This window comes from Cuculus canorus, chromosome Z, assembly GCF_017976375.1.
Source record: "Cuculus canorus isolate bCucCan1 chromosome Z, bCucCan1.pri, whole genome shotgun sequence".
In the NCBI taxonomy this organism is placed as follows: domain Eukaryota; kingdom Metazoa; phylum Chordata; class Aves; order Cuculiformes; family Cuculidae; genus Cuculus; species Cuculus canorus.
The window spans coordinates 77,997,888-78,013,908 of NC_071441.1; the positions used below are offsets into that span (position 1 = coordinate 77,997,888).

Below are 16,021 nucleotides of genomic sequence, written 5' to 3' on the forward strand. Positions count from 1 at the left end.
TTTGAAATGGTCATTGAAGAAGAGGGGCCCAATACAGGCCCTTATGTTTATAAATTACCAGCACAGACTTTCTGAATTCTCCCCCTTGGCGCTACTTCTACCTCCTCACAAACTGAGTCAGACAGACTTCAGAATCCACTGTGGCAGAGGAAATACTTTGAAATACCTAAAATGGCTGAGAAAACACTGGGTTACAGGAAAAAAAGGTGCCACTAGCACTGCTCCCAGGGTTTGCTCTCTCAAGTTACAACTTCCACAATTATCCTGGGATCTCAATGCTTCCACAAGCATTAAGCTTTACCTCAGATTCATCCCGTTGATCGTTTTCTTCCTCTTGGCCACCATTTTTAGGCATGTAAGCCATCTTCAGCCTCAAGAACCCCTTTACACGAGACTTGTGGCTAGAAGACAAGGAGGTACGTTCCATTCAACAGCTCTTAAACAGCTGCAAATAACACCTCGAAGTAGGAAATTTTTCACAATACAAAAGGTCCCGCCCTCACCTTCTTGGTCTGAGAAGGAAATCCTTAAAAGTGTACGGCCTTTCCATTGTTGGGTCTTCAGTCTACAAAAGCATCAAAGAAAATGGCAGGTTAAAGGGTCTGCCCACAGTGCAGAGCCATACAAAGAACGTTCTCATCACAGAGGCAGCAGCAATGCTGGTTAGGGCACAGAGTGGTCCCAGGAGACAGACAGTTGCCGAGTCAGCCCACCAGATGCCACTGCAAACAGCAGGAACAGGCAGAACCAGGGCACCTTCCTAAGAGTAGACAACACCCACACTACAGGAAGAAGAGGTGGTAAAGACCAACCAGGCAACCTTCTTGCACCTTTTTCCAGTCCCCCTCACCCTGAGCAGTGTCCAAAACGGCTGCATCCATTCCAAAAAAAAAAAAAGTAACATTATCAGGCTGACAGATTGCATCTGCTGATCTCCATTTAACTCTAAGTTTCACAGAGCCTTAAACCTTGGAAACTTTATACGACTTGAGAATCTCACCTTTCTATCAAGCAAGGCACATCCTTCCTGCTAGCAAGAACATGGATGCTATAGATACAGAGCCAGGGATTTAGAAGTGACGGGGTAAAAAAGAGAACCTGACAGTCACACACATGCTGAACCTGCCAGTTGTTGGTTACTTTGTTCTATAAGTTATAGGATTCGGGCTGACAAAACTGGATGCAGAACTGTGCTACGCTAAAGCGCAGGCACACTGCCATACACGCCCTGGTATGATCAGAGCCTTGGTGTCTCCAATGAACACCACAGCAAGCAGGCAAATTCAGGCACAGACAGCAACAGCCACACTAAAGCCAATGCCTTCTTTTGAAGTGAACATTTTCAGTGACTTCCACCATACCCCCATTCACGCAAATATAAAACCCCCTGAAGATCACAGAAGCAAGGAAGATTCACATGCACCCCAGTTCAGAACTATCAGAATAGCATCCAATGGCCGTCACCCAAAGCATCCTGTAAGATCAGAAATCACTCGGACCACACATAAGCCAATAATTGTATAAATATACACATACATGTACAGACATGTAGAGTGTCCCAGTAACCTCTGTGAAGCAGAAAGCATGCTTTTTACTTATTTACAAAGAAGACTGAAACCAACTGCAGTGCCTCTCACACTTCTGGGGCCTTGGGAGTTTCTAACTTCAGTTCTTTCGGCAGGGATTGAATTCCACTTTGAAGCACGTGGTAAAGTAAAATATGAATATAAAAAGCAAAATAAATGCTCTTTTAGCAAATGATTTTTTGCAATGTTTTGGGATTTTTGTCTGCTAAGTGAAAAAAAAGAAAGACCCCACAGCAGTATCACAATCTGACACTGAAGCTTATCTGCCCATGAAACAGAGGTCCATATTTACTTACCTTTGACAACCATTTAGGCTAGGGCTTTTGCAGCCTGTGGGCCTCTCACAGAACAAATACCATTTATACACACATTGAGGGTAAAAGTTGTGTGTATGCACGTTAAAAGCTGTCATGTATATACTGACAACATCACAGCTTGTGTAATTGTCATTATCACTAATGTCTAATGTCCACATCTAATGAATGCCATTGCACACACTATGGCACTTATGAGCAGCCCACTAGGAGCCCTCCAGGTAGAGTCACTTCCAGTCAGGAATAAATAAAATAATTTTACTCAAATTTGCTACCAAGGTCAGTAATTTTATAACATTTTCAGGATTTCTGTAACTCCCTAAGACCCTGCCATGCTGGCTCTGCAGTCTCTCTCGTTCCAGCCTGCGGCTGTTGTCTTTAGGAGGTTTGGAAGCAAGAGTAAAATGCCAGTAATGCCTGCTTTAAAAAAATTTAGCTGGACTGCTTATGGAAATAAATTGTATGGAACATGAGGGTTCCTCACATCTGGTGATGACAAAAAGGAGCCCACTGAGTCGAAAGCGCTGCTTACCGGGAGGTGGCTGAGCGGCACATCCACTTGCCCCAGGAAGTCGTCTCTGGTCTGTGGGATACAAGAAAGCGGCAGAAAAAGGAGAGAAATTACCTCTAAAGCCATCATTAGACACGACAAGCAAAGGAAAACATCAATCCAGCCACAGCAGAGTAGAAAGAAAGGTGCTTGAGCACATTATTTCAGCAGTTACTGGTTCCTACCCCATTACCATTGCGTGTTATTGGTTGTAATTGTTTACCTGCTTCAGCAGAGCTTTTCCTGAGGCAGTCCCAAATGATTCCCAAGCCCACAGCACGTATGGAAGGACTGACAGAATTCCCTTTTCTCCGACAACCTTGGCATCATTCCAAACACAAAGTAACTGCCTACCCCTGCCATGAATCCATATCCACATGCACTGAAAACCAGAGTGAAATTACTGTTCACCGTGGCGCTGATGTTCACATCAAACTTTGGTGACGGTTTCTTTTCCAGAGATGCCATCTCCCACGAAAGCAGCCACTGCCAAGCACTTGTGGGACTTGGTCTCCATCAAACGATACCTTTACCAGTGGGTATTGGGTGCACAATTCGTAACTCCACCAGATACATCCCATGCCCATTTCACAGCTAGGAAGGTGACAGGATACAGGGAGCCCCTTCAAGGCCCAGAAGTTCAAGGATCTCTCTGATCTGGACAACACTCCGTGATTCCTGAGGAGACTCAGGCTGAACTGCAGACAGTGGCCTGATCCCCTGTTCACACCACCTGCTCTAAAGACACAACCTCACACAAGGTGTCCCAGTATACTGTCACCAGCCATTTACAAGGGCAGAGAGAAGAAAAGGGACATGAAATAGCAGAGATAACAAACTGATCCCACGGCACAGGCACCATCGGCAGGGACATGGGCCGTGTCCCCCAGCCCACCGAGAGTGGGCTCATCATAAAGCCCACTGCATCCGTCAGCAATCAGCTGGCTGTCAGAGCAATCCAGTTGTCCGGGTCCTGTTTGGGATACCAGATCTCAGCCACAGTGACTTCCAAACAACCTGCTACGTATTTATAACTGGCTACGCGCAGAATTCCAGGAAGCGCAGGCTGCTGCTCCAAAGCCAAGTTTACATAGCTCTCATAGCAAAGCATTAAAGTTAATATCAAAATCCATATTTTATATCGTAACACCATCAGAATCTGCTTCTGCTCCAACGACAGCACCAAGTTCTGGGATCCCCAAAGCAGGGACACATCCTTCTGCACTGTATCCCCATGGAACGACGCAAAGTGAGTATCTGCACCAAGTGGCCTGTGTTTTTAACATGTTTAAGTAAAAATAGTGAACAGATTTTTCATTACAGAATTTTGGCTATTCATCTCCCTGGCAACCACTGGAAAACCTGGGAGCCTGCAAAGTCCCCTTGGCGCATTTCCCACCAGACACATACACAGGCGACATACATGCAAGCACTAAGCCTGAGACAGGTGATCTATTCCACAAGAACACCACCTATTCATCTGATCTTAACACCTCTAGGGATCAGAGAACTGCTGCCTCTACGCTGAATAACGGATTTTAACCGGTACTCCCAGATGCTCTGCAGCCACAATGGGAAATGGGGCTGTAAGAACCGTGCACATTCCAGACTGATGGGGAAAGCCTTCACTTCTACAAGTTTTCAGGAGTAAAATGTAAAGTCAGCACTAAAAGCAGCCAAACCAACTCAAACTGGTTGTCTGGAGTTCTGAGTGGCACTAGAAAACCTTAAACCATCCCCTCCTTGGCTGCTCCCAGCATGGCTCTGACCATCGGCGCTAGCACGGAGGGGCTGAGCAGGGAGCCCTTCCGCAGTACAGGCCTGTGTACACACACTCATGAGAAAAACGTACATTTGCTTCTGAAGAGAAGTCAGTGAAAAAACAAACCAGGTTGCTTGGCAAAAAGGAGATGCTCAGAAAGCTTTATTCTCATTTTCCATGCCACATCCAAAACTGGCAAGCACTCCCCACCATCCATGTTAGTGTGGAATCAAGGGAGGACAAAAGCCTACGATAGAACAATGACATCTGAAAGGAACCACAAAACTCCTCGTTACTGGAGTCTGTAAAGGAGCACTGTCTATAAAATCTGCTTCTTATTCAGTTCTATCAAGGCTGCAAAATGGCATTCCTTCAGATGCTGTCCTCTCCTCACAAACGGAAGGTGATAACGCATGGTGTTTGGCAGTGATAAACACACTCCGCCTGTCCAGCAAACCCAAGCTGTCCAGCCATTGAGTTTATTCACACACTAACTTTTGGAAAAGCAGTGCTGATGCAGGAATCCTTTCACTGCTCTTCGTGTGCTCAAAGACACTGGGTGTTCCAAACACTGAATTCACTTGAGTATGAGTGCTACCCATCCTATCGACACTAACATCACAACCAAAGCTGGTCACTGTCACCAAACCCCACAAACTCTCAGATATCCAGCACATTACAATGGCAAAAAGATCCTTAATCTGTGGAGGCGCATGCAACCCATCCAGCACAACACATTCGTTTAAAGCAATGTCCAATTGCTTTAAATAGGAAAATAGAGGGAGACAGTCCTGCTTCAACACTTGCGTGAGCCAATTTCTCATTGAAATAGAATCTAACATTAAACAATTCAGCTAAATCTGCAAGCGCAACCCATCACTGAGGATCATTTACCTCAGAAAACATCACCAGAAGTCCAGGAAGCCAGGCAGCTGCTGAAATGGTCAGGAGCAAATTTAACAACCCCACCATGCCTGCTAAACTCTGTCCCCAAGTGCAATGGCTACATGGTTTCTCAACCCCTGCAGGGATGGGGACCACTCCTGCGGGGATGGGGACTACCCCTGCGGGGATGGGGATCACCCCTGGCCTGGGCAGCCTTTGCCAGGCCTTCCCCACTCTGTCAATGAAGGAACTGACCCTAATATCCAATCTAAACCTCCCCTGGCACAACTCGATGCCATTTCCTCTTGTCCTATCACTTGTTACTTGAGAGAAGAGACCAGTATCCACTTTCCCACACTGAAAAAACATTCAAGATTTTTGTAAAAACTAAGGATGTTTCAGTAATTCTTTCTAGAAAGCAAAATATTTTAGAAAAAAATATTTAACATCACAAGGTTCAGTTTTATTGTGGAATGTATAACTCTTTCTTGGACTTGGTATTTTCTGTGTTTAATTCATCATTACAAACAGCTTAGCTGGCAGAAGCTCCTCCATCCATGAAGGACGTTAACAACAAGGCACAGCACATCTGGTTCCCAGCACAGGACGCCCACTTGTGTGCCTTGGCTCCAACTTGCCATCTCCGATAAGATGACAACACGCCATGAGCAGACAGAGGGGCGTCACCAATCCCACCAGAGAGAAAAGGCATCACGGTCAGGGTGCTGCTCCGCAAATGAGGCAGTAGCACTCCAAAGCCATCGCATCTGGGTGATAACAGCTCATTTCCTATAAGTACAGGCAACCCTGATGCTTCAATCCTTACTTAAACAGACTAGGTGAGCCGCAGCATATAAGCAGAACTGATTTAAACTCTAGAACACCTCACCTGTATTGCCATTGCTTATTTATACATACTGGAAAACATGGGGCACTGATGCCAAGATCTGGCACATTCCTGACACATGAGTAACGTCCAAAAAAATGCCCTGGGCAATTTCCAGGACAAGACAGCAGTTAAAGATTGATCCCATTCATTAGGATAAAATGGCTTCCTAGTTACTTCCCAGGCAGAATTAAGCGTCTGACATACCAGCTGCTATTCCCTCGCTCTAACATGGGTTGTAGTTAGAATCGTCTGCATCGGTGACGGACGAGAAGAGTGAATTCCTGCTATTTTTAGTCGGGCTGAATCAGGAATGGCTCAGAGAAGAGGAGAATCCTGTTTTCCTCAGCTGCTGAACAGCCCCAGTAGGGAATAAGTAAGAGAGCAGCCTTGGGAGAAGGAGGGAGCTGATGCCCAAGAGAGCCCTACACAGTACAGAATCATTGTGCATAAGTAAAAGAACAGAAGTCTAGAACAAATACAACATGTGACAACACTTCCGTCCCTTGTTCCATAAGAAATGAAGGAATTATTGACAAAAAAAATCTCAGAATCAATATGAAATGATCTTAGGAAGCTGCATTATAGCTTTTCATGAAAACACAGCAAGGCATGGCAGGAAAGCAACACTGCAATGGACTGTAGATCGATAACAGGACATCATTACGCTCCCAAATATTCTGCCCGAGACTATTTCACTCGCACCTCAAGGGCTGAAGTCACACCAGTGATTAAAATGAATGAGTAAAGCCATAAACTCCCTGAAATTCGGATGGGAACCACCACACAGAAGGACCCATTACTGGGACCCTAGTGCTGGGAGGGTGATCTATTCCTGATAACAGAAACTCATCAGCAATTACACAATGAAGACAAAAACACGGCAAAATTACCAGTAAGCACCTACAGCCTTATTTATGCATTGATTTGAAGTCAGATTTTGTTTTGTTTCTGTCCTCTACTTCTGGAGGAAACGCTCATGGCAAGATGCAACGCTATCAACCACCAAGAGTCCAGCTGACCAACCACAGTGCCATTATGGACACACTTAACCCCTTAGCTGCAGCTTTTCCTTTAACCTCAGTTTTCATGGCTGATAAAAGGCGCTTTAAGTGTTTCCTCACCTTCCAGCAGCTGCCAAAGCAAAGGAGCAACAACGGCTCAAAGCTGGTGGGGCAGCTTTGGACAACAATCTGTTCTACAGCACAACAGCAAAGCCTGGCCTGGCCAACCTTCATGGATGACTTCAGTCCCTGATGCCCGAAGAGCAACACTGTAACAGTGAGGCACCAAGGGAGAAGCACAGAACTAAGGAAATCTCCACCTTATCCAGACCACGAGCTGTGTTTCAGAGAACTCTGGCTGAAATTCTCTTTTCCTGACGTATGTGAATTACCTCCAATTGACACAAAGCACACTGTCACTTGACCACACAACACAACCTACTCAAATGACCAGAGACACCTCTGAAAGCCACAGTATGTTTATCTAGCACCTTGTGAACTACTAACGAAGTCTTTGGTTCTACCGGCAGGTGGGCAGGCCAACAACAGCCAAGGTTTAGACAAGTTGCAATTCCTACCGAGTGCCTGTCGGTCACGTTACAGCTCCTTCACCTTAAAGCTGCACACTCCCCTCGGCTGGAGAACCTGAAGGCGCATCTTGATTAGCAGGATTCCAGAAACGTGCTATTTCAGTCAGCCCCAGTAAGAATGTAGGCTCAGGTTCTTGTTAAAGCTCCATCAGGAGAACAGTGACAAAACTAAAAAAGCCACAGAAGTATCAGGAGTCTGAGAAATGAGATGGCAGGAATGGAATCAGAGAAAGCATGATCATGTTTATACAGACAAGGTTTTTCAAAGGTACCAAGTATGTTCTTTAGGCTGCTTTATCCAAGCAGCAGTTGTGTTTGAGAAGGCCTTATAGAATCATGGAATGATTTGGGTTGGAAGGGACCTCAAAGCGATCCATTTCCATCCCTTGCCATGGGCAAGGACATCTCCCACTAGATCAGGGTGCTCAGTGCCCCATCCAACCCAACCTTGAACTTCGTAATATCTGATATAACACTTCCGACTGTGGCCCCTGCGCAGGCCAGTGCTGCGGTAACACCCTGCTCCGAAGACTGAGCCAAGACAGGGCCAGCAGCACGGAAAGAGGTGAGGCAGCCAAGGCCAAGCTGGCATAGCACACACCTGCCCGGAACACTCCCACTATCCCCTCTGGTTCCACAGGAAGCAGTGCCCAGGCAGTGGAGCTGTGCTGACCAGCAAGCTTTCCTAAAGGCACCCGGACAATGCCGTGCTTTGAAAGCATAGTCCTCCAGCGAAGCCTGTCCCATGGGGCCTGCCTCCCCTCATCCTGATTGAAGGGACTGTCTATTTGCTGCTGTGCCTGGGACAGGGCTCTCCCTGAAATTGCTGCACGGTGGTTATGGTTTAGGAGAGTCCAATCACCAGCCCAACCCCACTAACCCAACCAAATCACATGAATCATGTCTACACATGTAAAGCATTGCCGCGTGGACCATGCTGATGGTGAGAATAACCTCCAAGAGCTGGTTTGAGCAGTTCCGTTTGCCTTGGAAGAGCAGTTATGTGAAGCTGGAGCCTTTGGAATTGCTATGACCACATGTAAGAACAGAGGAGTAAAAGGATGTTTATGAGTGCAGCATCAATCCTACCAAAGCAAATGGCAGAATTCCTAACAATTCCAGACTGGTCAAAGTTTAGTAACGAGCCTCCAGATCGTCCAAAGCAGCCCAACTTTATATCACTGCCTGAATGTCCAACACACAGAGAGGCAACCACAAGGGAGCTGGACCTCCAAGGAGATCAGGCACAGACACCTTTGCCAAACTCATGGAATGTTTTTGCTGACAGTGCTCAGGATCAGAACTCTACAGGGAGCAATTTCCATCTCTCTTTAGTGCCCAGCTCATTACTTATCCGCGTTTGGAAGGTTCTAGCTCAGTCCATGGGAAACAGAAGCCTGCTCCTCAGCCAACAGTGAGTCCACAGCAGCACACAGTACTCCCGACACCAGAACAGACCTGGTCTGACACCAGAGCAGACACACTCTTGACACCAGAATGCATGCCACAGGACTGGAAGTGAATCGAGAAAAAAATAACGCCACAAGTCCTGTAAATTGTATAAATAAAGGAAATCTTACGGAGTCACTCTGTAGCTTGATTTATGTGCCCTGCAGAGTGTTTCCTGCAATCCTGCCCCTTAAAATATCAAATGCTGAAACCCCTCTGTGAATCCATTCAGGGCTGGAAGCCCACGCCATAGATTGCTGCACTCTGGAGCGCTGGAACTGGTACACGCTGTTACAGGACAGCAAGCTGCCTCACCGAGTGTCCTGTGGGCAATTCCCGACAAGCAGAGCTTACCATGTTGGTAATAATTCCACATGCTGTAAGCACTGTGATAAAGCAGCTAAAAATACTGAGGTGTCAGCAATATGGCGATGCAGCCAGGCTGTCCAGTGCGCAGCCAGGGCTGCGCTTGAGCAGAAGGAGCTTTCCTCAGCTTCTCAGCAGGAAAGCTTTGCTCCACAGTAATGGAGTTAGAGGCAAATAAATGTCCTGTAGTAACACGATCTGTGAGCAAACTCAGCTCGAGGCAGGTTCAAAACAGTGAAACGGTCAGGATATTTGTAATGTAAAGTCGTTATAATACCAAGCACTAAACACTAAATGTATTACTGCTGAAATGCACACAATTTAAATTACAGGAGAGAATCCTTAAGTTTGATAACAGTGCTTTAAATTGTTTTTAGCAACATGAAAATATTTTAATTCATTATGAATTAACAGGATCCCTTGAATAACATTGTCCTTCCCACATCCTGACATGCTGGGGGTTTATTTACAGGAGGGGGAGGAGAAGTAACTGCAAAGGCAGGAAAACCATTAGGTTGGGAATTTACATGAACTGTGTTAACACTCACTTGAGGTAAAACTTGGGCTGCAGCATTGCCCAGGAGGGTCGTTGTCAGCCTCCGTGGCTTGTTTGAAAGGATTTGCACTCCTTGCTGAATAACTTTTTTTCATTTTAAAGCAGCTTCCTTTCGATAATTAAAGCATTTAAGATGCCACGCTCCAGACTCCAGAGTTTCATGCTTACGTGTGTGAACACTAACATTAATGCTGAATAAGGGGGCTCCTGTGGCCTTACTTATTATAAACAGTGGCTATGTATTATTTGCCTCAAAACCCCTCTTTCCTTAGCAGGATTAAGAAAAGATTTCAACAAGGATCTGGGAAGGCACCAGTCAGGTCGTACAAACCCCCAGCTGAATCGCCCTTTTGTCAGCAATGAAAATATATATAACAAATGTATACATTTTTATAATTTAGATATGAAAATATACATAATGATTTTAATATTACAGAGTTTATAATCCCTTGTTCTTTGCTGGAACACATAACGCACAGCCCCCAGATGCCAGGCACTGGCTGGTCGTTCTTTCCAATCCCAGCTGCCTACAGGAGCACTGGAATGACCCTGAGTTTATGGTACGCAGCACCATTCCGGATGCTATCGCACTGTCCACCTCATTGGAAGCAACTGTTCCATTCAACATTCCCTTCCCACTCTCTGTAGCCCCAGTCCTGGGGCTGAGGGCTCAACACCCAGGGACCTGCAAACCAGACAGTGTTTCAGTAATGCCAGCACTGGAATTTGCTTTACCCACACGCACAAGGCACAGCCTGGCATTTCACCGGGCTTCTATCACCAGAGATTTCCAGCAGAGCTAAGGGGAGGTTTCCCCTTTTATTTATTCTCTCTCTGGATACAGAAAGTGATTGTAGGAGTGCATTTATGTGTAAACAACTCCTGACTTCTGGAGCTGCCAGTGCCCCCTGTGAGATGAACAGACAGAAGTGCCAGATTCTGGATGAATGCGTGCAGTGAGATATTCGACAAACAAATTTAATCTGGAAACAAAGTAGATGGCATGGATTAGGATTTAGAACAGCTTTTTGAACCAGAACAGCTGTGAACCAGGCACATCCCTAAATTCTGCATTACCTGACATCTCTTCCAGACAGGCACACAGTTACTCAGCACAAAAGCCACCGAGACTCCATCTTGTCTGTTCTCTGTGATTTTCTCAGGCTTGATCTGTTCCGAAGCTGTGCTGCCTGGCACCTTCAGCGTTAGGACCATGTCAGTGTTTCCACCACGAGCCGCAGGTGCTACAAACCCAGCGTTACTGAGATCACTGTGCACTGCAGCTCAGCACACGTTTCCAGGCTGCAGCAAATGGTTTACTACTGCTATAGAAAAAGTAATGTTTTCTGTTACTGCCAGCTCCTCTGCTCAGAATTTTATCCTGGTTTCTTTACAGAGCAACACTAACAGAGACAGCTTGCAGGGAGAAACAGCAAAATGCCTGACAATGATGCCTAATAAAATCCAGAATCACTCCCAAGGGAACTCAGAGAATGGGGAGAGACAGGTGAAAGCCAGCCCTGCTAAAAAACACCTATGTAATTGTGATTCAGTGAGCTGACTTACACTCCTTGCAACGGCAATTTATCCCCCCCTCACATGGGAAGCAGAACAAAGGAAAGAACAAACTTAAACCAGCCTGCTCCATGGTACTGTCCTGCACCCCTTAGGATGCTGTTCCATACCTGGTGACTGCTCCCGAGATGGAAGGTGCAGCATTAGCACAGCACAGCTCAGCCAGCAGTATTGCACAGGGGCACGAGAACGTGACCACAGTCGGTTTTACCTTCCTGCATGGGAAATGGCACTACACCTCCATGGATGGACAGACAGATGGATGGAATGTCTCCAGGGCCAGGCATGTGTTTACTCTGCGTGTCAGATCCCAGTGGAGCAAGTGCCAGTTCCAATACACTTCAGCATCCCACGGAAACCAGAGTGGCAGACAGTTACACACACGTTCCTCAGGAACAGGGTTTATCCCATTTCTCACTTGTCACCCTTTGGACCTCTCAGACATTAAGACTTGGCTCAGGAACTGTAAGACGATCAATCACACCTCTTTTCCAACTGAAAAGCACCACCGTTTCCCACATCAACCTAAGCCCTGAGGACCTGTCAGAATGGGGGATGATGTTAAAGACAACCAAAACACATCTCTCGCTGCAAATCACACTGGTACAGATGCTGGCCCCTGTTGTTCTTCTGTTGCCCTCCATCACTGCCACACAGCCACATGTGCTGGATCAGCCCAGGCCTGGCATGGGGCAAGTGCGGCCCATGGCCACTCATTCCATACAGCCAGGTTGAGACACAGCACAGAATTGCTCGTTAAGGAATTCCCTTCCAACCCATAGGATCCCACACAGACTGGAAACCCGAAACAATCGGACAAGGAAAGGAAATCCTGTGGTAGAAACATGGCTTAAGGATGCAGCACACGGAAGCACCCACCATCTTCAAAGGACTGCAATGACTGGCATTTTGCTTGCTTTCACTTCTTGCAAGGAAGGCTCAGCTTAACAGTGACTGGGGGGGGGGAAGGGGGGGGGGAGGGGGTTCTTCCATGACGCCTGCGCACAGGGACCTCTCTCCATTAATGAGAGCAGGGACCCACGATCCCAAGAGTGGCCCCCATGAGGCGATGGCGTACAACGATATAAAGGCAGCACAGTGGCACCGAGGCTGTCACTCGCTATGGAGGACACAATTTGTGCAACTGTCACTGACTAAATACCCAAGCTAAAAAAGCAGGATCTGTCACACCTTAGCTTGCCTTTTTATTTTTTAAGTACGTTAAACTTTTCCAGTGCGTACAACTGTATTTCCCTAATCTGACTTTTTTCCAGCCATAAAACCCCATCCTAGGACTTCCTTGCCCTAGGCTGGGCATGTCTGGGAGCACGCTGTGTCAGAAGCCCCAGGCCAAAATCAGAAGAGTAAACACCAGTCTCTAAGGTAAGTTAATGGGCATTTTCCCTTTTATTTGGTATCTATGATATAGCGTGCTATGATCACACCCCTTTCCTGGCAAACAATGGCACAGCTGCATCTGCTTTTCTGCATGGAGGATCTGATGCATGCCTGAACATACGCTCCTATCCATCTGGTATTGATCCACAGCCCAAGTAAGGTACAAAAACTGCGGCAGGGCTTCGCTAAGGAAGGTCTATAGAAGCAGTTAATTCTCCAGATATACGTTTCTAACCCTAGACAGAGCAGAAATGCCCATCTTTTAGATGCTATTTTAGTAACACTGTTGAACACTAGAGAATTGTCATCAGCAGTCCCCCTGAATCCATCCCCAAACTCACTGAATGCCTTCTTTCCGGCCAAACCCACAAACAAATAATCCCTGCTGTAATTACACAGAACCGACCCGTAGCTCTCCCAGTGGGATGCAAGAGAGGATGGCTCAAGGTTTTTAACTTCCCTAACAGTAGCAGTTCTCTTAATGGCTTGCTGTCTGCTCACCGCAAAGTTCTACCCTCGCAAGGATCTATTCCAAAGCCTGGGAGGTCACCAAGGTAAGAAAGTGCTCCTGACACCCTTCTGATGCTGAAAAGGCATTGCTGAAACACAGACAAAGGGCGAGTGGAACCAAAGAGCCAAGATAGCATTCAGGCCCTCTAGAAAATAAAAACTGTCAAAATCTGCTGTACTGTGTTCATTAATAACACATTAAAATACAGTATTGTACGACTCTGAATAGAGCTAAGCTTTCTCCTCACCAGCACTGCAGTGATGCCATGGCAGGCAGCTCATTACTAATTGTGTACAAGGACTCTAGCAAATGGTTGTCTTTCCTGATCCAATTCCCTGACTATCCCTGACCTGACACAAAGCCCGCACTGACGCTCCTGCAGCCACAACCCCAATGACATTCAGTGGTCTCCCATGAACACATTTCTATTAAAACAACTGAATCGCTATCCTTCCCCATCAAAACTCAGACTGTCTACAGGAGCAGAATGTGGAACAACCTATGACACAGGGCCGAGGAAGGCAGGGAAGTGGACGGTGCAGTCATCAGGAGTTCCTCCATCCCACCAAGTTCCACCTTCTTCAGACAAACTGTATAACCACTTCCCACTGATTCCATAGGAAAGCGTTCCATGTGTCACTCAATCCTGATGCCACTTTCCCACTACGGGAACTCTGCCAAGGATGCTGTGTCAGCTGGAGCTGAGGGGCTCGACCATGGGTTGCTCCACGGCACTAGCCTTAAGGAGGCACACATTGCAGGTGCCCACATTTAGGTCTTCTGGGTCCTGTGCAACACAGGATTTTGGCCCTTTGTGTCTGCGTTTGGTTTACTCCAATCCCAGCCAATCTCTCAGGATTAGATCCTCTGCTTTCACAACATTCATCCTAGCATTATCTCTAAGGAAAGAGCACAAAAGCCAAGCTGTGAGATGCGCAGAGCTGCCTTTTCAAAATTCAATGCCACTACCCCAACATCTCTTTGGGGTACTCTGTCTTTATCCCAACAAAGTCGCCCCTGTCGGGCCCTCCAGCAGTTGCCCGATAGTTGAGATTTCTGGCATGTTTCCCACAAAACAGCCCTGCACTCGCAGGCCACAGGGACAAACAATGGTGTGTTTGTTGTGCGCTGCAGCGATGCACACACAGCAGCGATTGCGTTACACAGGGAATACTGCAGAGCCAGAAGAATGTGTAACGAGGCACACAAACGAAACTGCTCACAATTGGACACGAGCTCAGACTTTACTGAACGTTTTCGAGTGCCTTGTAATGAAACGCATCCTGCCTGCCCCCACCACTCCTGTCCCGAGCAGAGATATCTGAAAGGTCATAAACACTCGGGAACAGCAGGACTGCAGACGCCCGCCTGCGTGTTTGCGCACGAGATAAATCAGGCTGTGGCAGCTGCTGCACCCAGCCTCGCGCCCGGGCTCTGGGTCAATCAAACACGCCCAAATCTCTCCTGCTGGAGGAGCCAAGAATTTAGTTTTTATACACTAATCAACAACAGAACCCGGCAACTTTTCCCCTCAGCTTAATGAAACAAATACTTCAGGCACCCCCTCCCTTGGCATTACAGCTGAGTGTCCCTAGGATGACTACAATCAGGAGAAAACACCACCACAAAGGTTTTACATTTCCATTAATTTCTTGGTTTTATCCTAAGGATGCCAGCACCCATGAGCTGAGTACTGCTGGGACAGCCATGCTCCATGGCTGACTACATCCATTTCCCACAGTATGGAGAAGGAAGCGCACAGGGGAACAATCCCAGGATGCTGCTCTGGAAACACAGAGGTGCCTCTGTGGTATGTGCTAAGGTGAAGAGCAACAAAGTAACTTGCAGGGCATATCCTCTAGGAAAAGGAGAATGGTGAAGCCCCGGGGGCCCAGCTCCGCAGGCTGTGCTGCTCTGCAACCCTCGGATGCTTTGGTCTGAGGGCTGACACACTGCAGCTCCTTAGATAACACAGTGGGTATCCCTGAGCAGCTGTTACTGGAAAGAAGGGAGGGTGAACAGGAAAGGGAAAACCAGACATACATTTTCCTGTTTCATTTTTAGTATGAGGTTTAGATTAGAGTATGAGAATGCTTAACGTGCTGCCTACACACCAGTCAAACGGAGAAGAAAATCAGTGGAGCTTTGGCACTCCAAGTGTTCCTGCTGAGATGTTCTGAGGCTGGCAGCAAAGGCACCGTGCAACAAAATCGCTAGCGCAGAGCAACCAAAATGAAACCTGTACTGGCCAGAAACTATCTTTCAATTCTAATTTTTAAAACAGAAGCTTAGCGTGACTTTGTGATTCCCACTCCCACCTTGAAGCCCAAAAGCAGCGCACACCGGAATACTTGGAGCCTCTTGGCCTTTCCCAGGAAAGCTGCAGCACGATTGCAGGGCCCTGCTGCAGCTCTGTGTGCTACATTCCACCAAAGGACAGCACAGGAGAAGGGGAACACATGAGCAAAGAGGAGTGGAGCCTCTCCCAGCGCCAGGCTCTCACAGCTGGAGGCCGAGCACTCACCATTCTATATACAGCATTGCCGAGCTGTGCAGTGCGAGTGCAGGGTTGGATTGCACAGCAAAGCT

General features: G+C 47.0%; 1 protein-coding gene across 10 annotated transcripts in view; it reads right to left on the reverse strand.

Annotated features, from left to right (window-relative positions):
* Positions 1–16,021, reverse strand: part of NEDD4L (NEDD4 like E3 ubiquitin protein ligase) — a 114,041-nt gene that overhangs the window by 38,594 nt on the left and 59,426 nt on the right. For all 10 annotated transcript variants that reach the window (XR_008447615.1, XR_008447616.1, XM_054053353.1 and 7 more), the window contains 3 exons: positions 2,433–2,483; positions 504–565; positions 302–401 (listed from right to left, as the gene is read on the reverse strand). Coding sequence is in view for 8 of the 10 variants with exons in the window: in XM_054053353.1 (XP_053909328.1) it covers positions 302–401; positions 504–565; positions 2,433–2,483 (213 nt within the window). In the remaining 2 variants the exon portion in view is untranslated. The remainder of the gene's footprint in view (positions 1–301; positions 402–503; positions 566–2,432; positions 2,484–16,021) is intronic.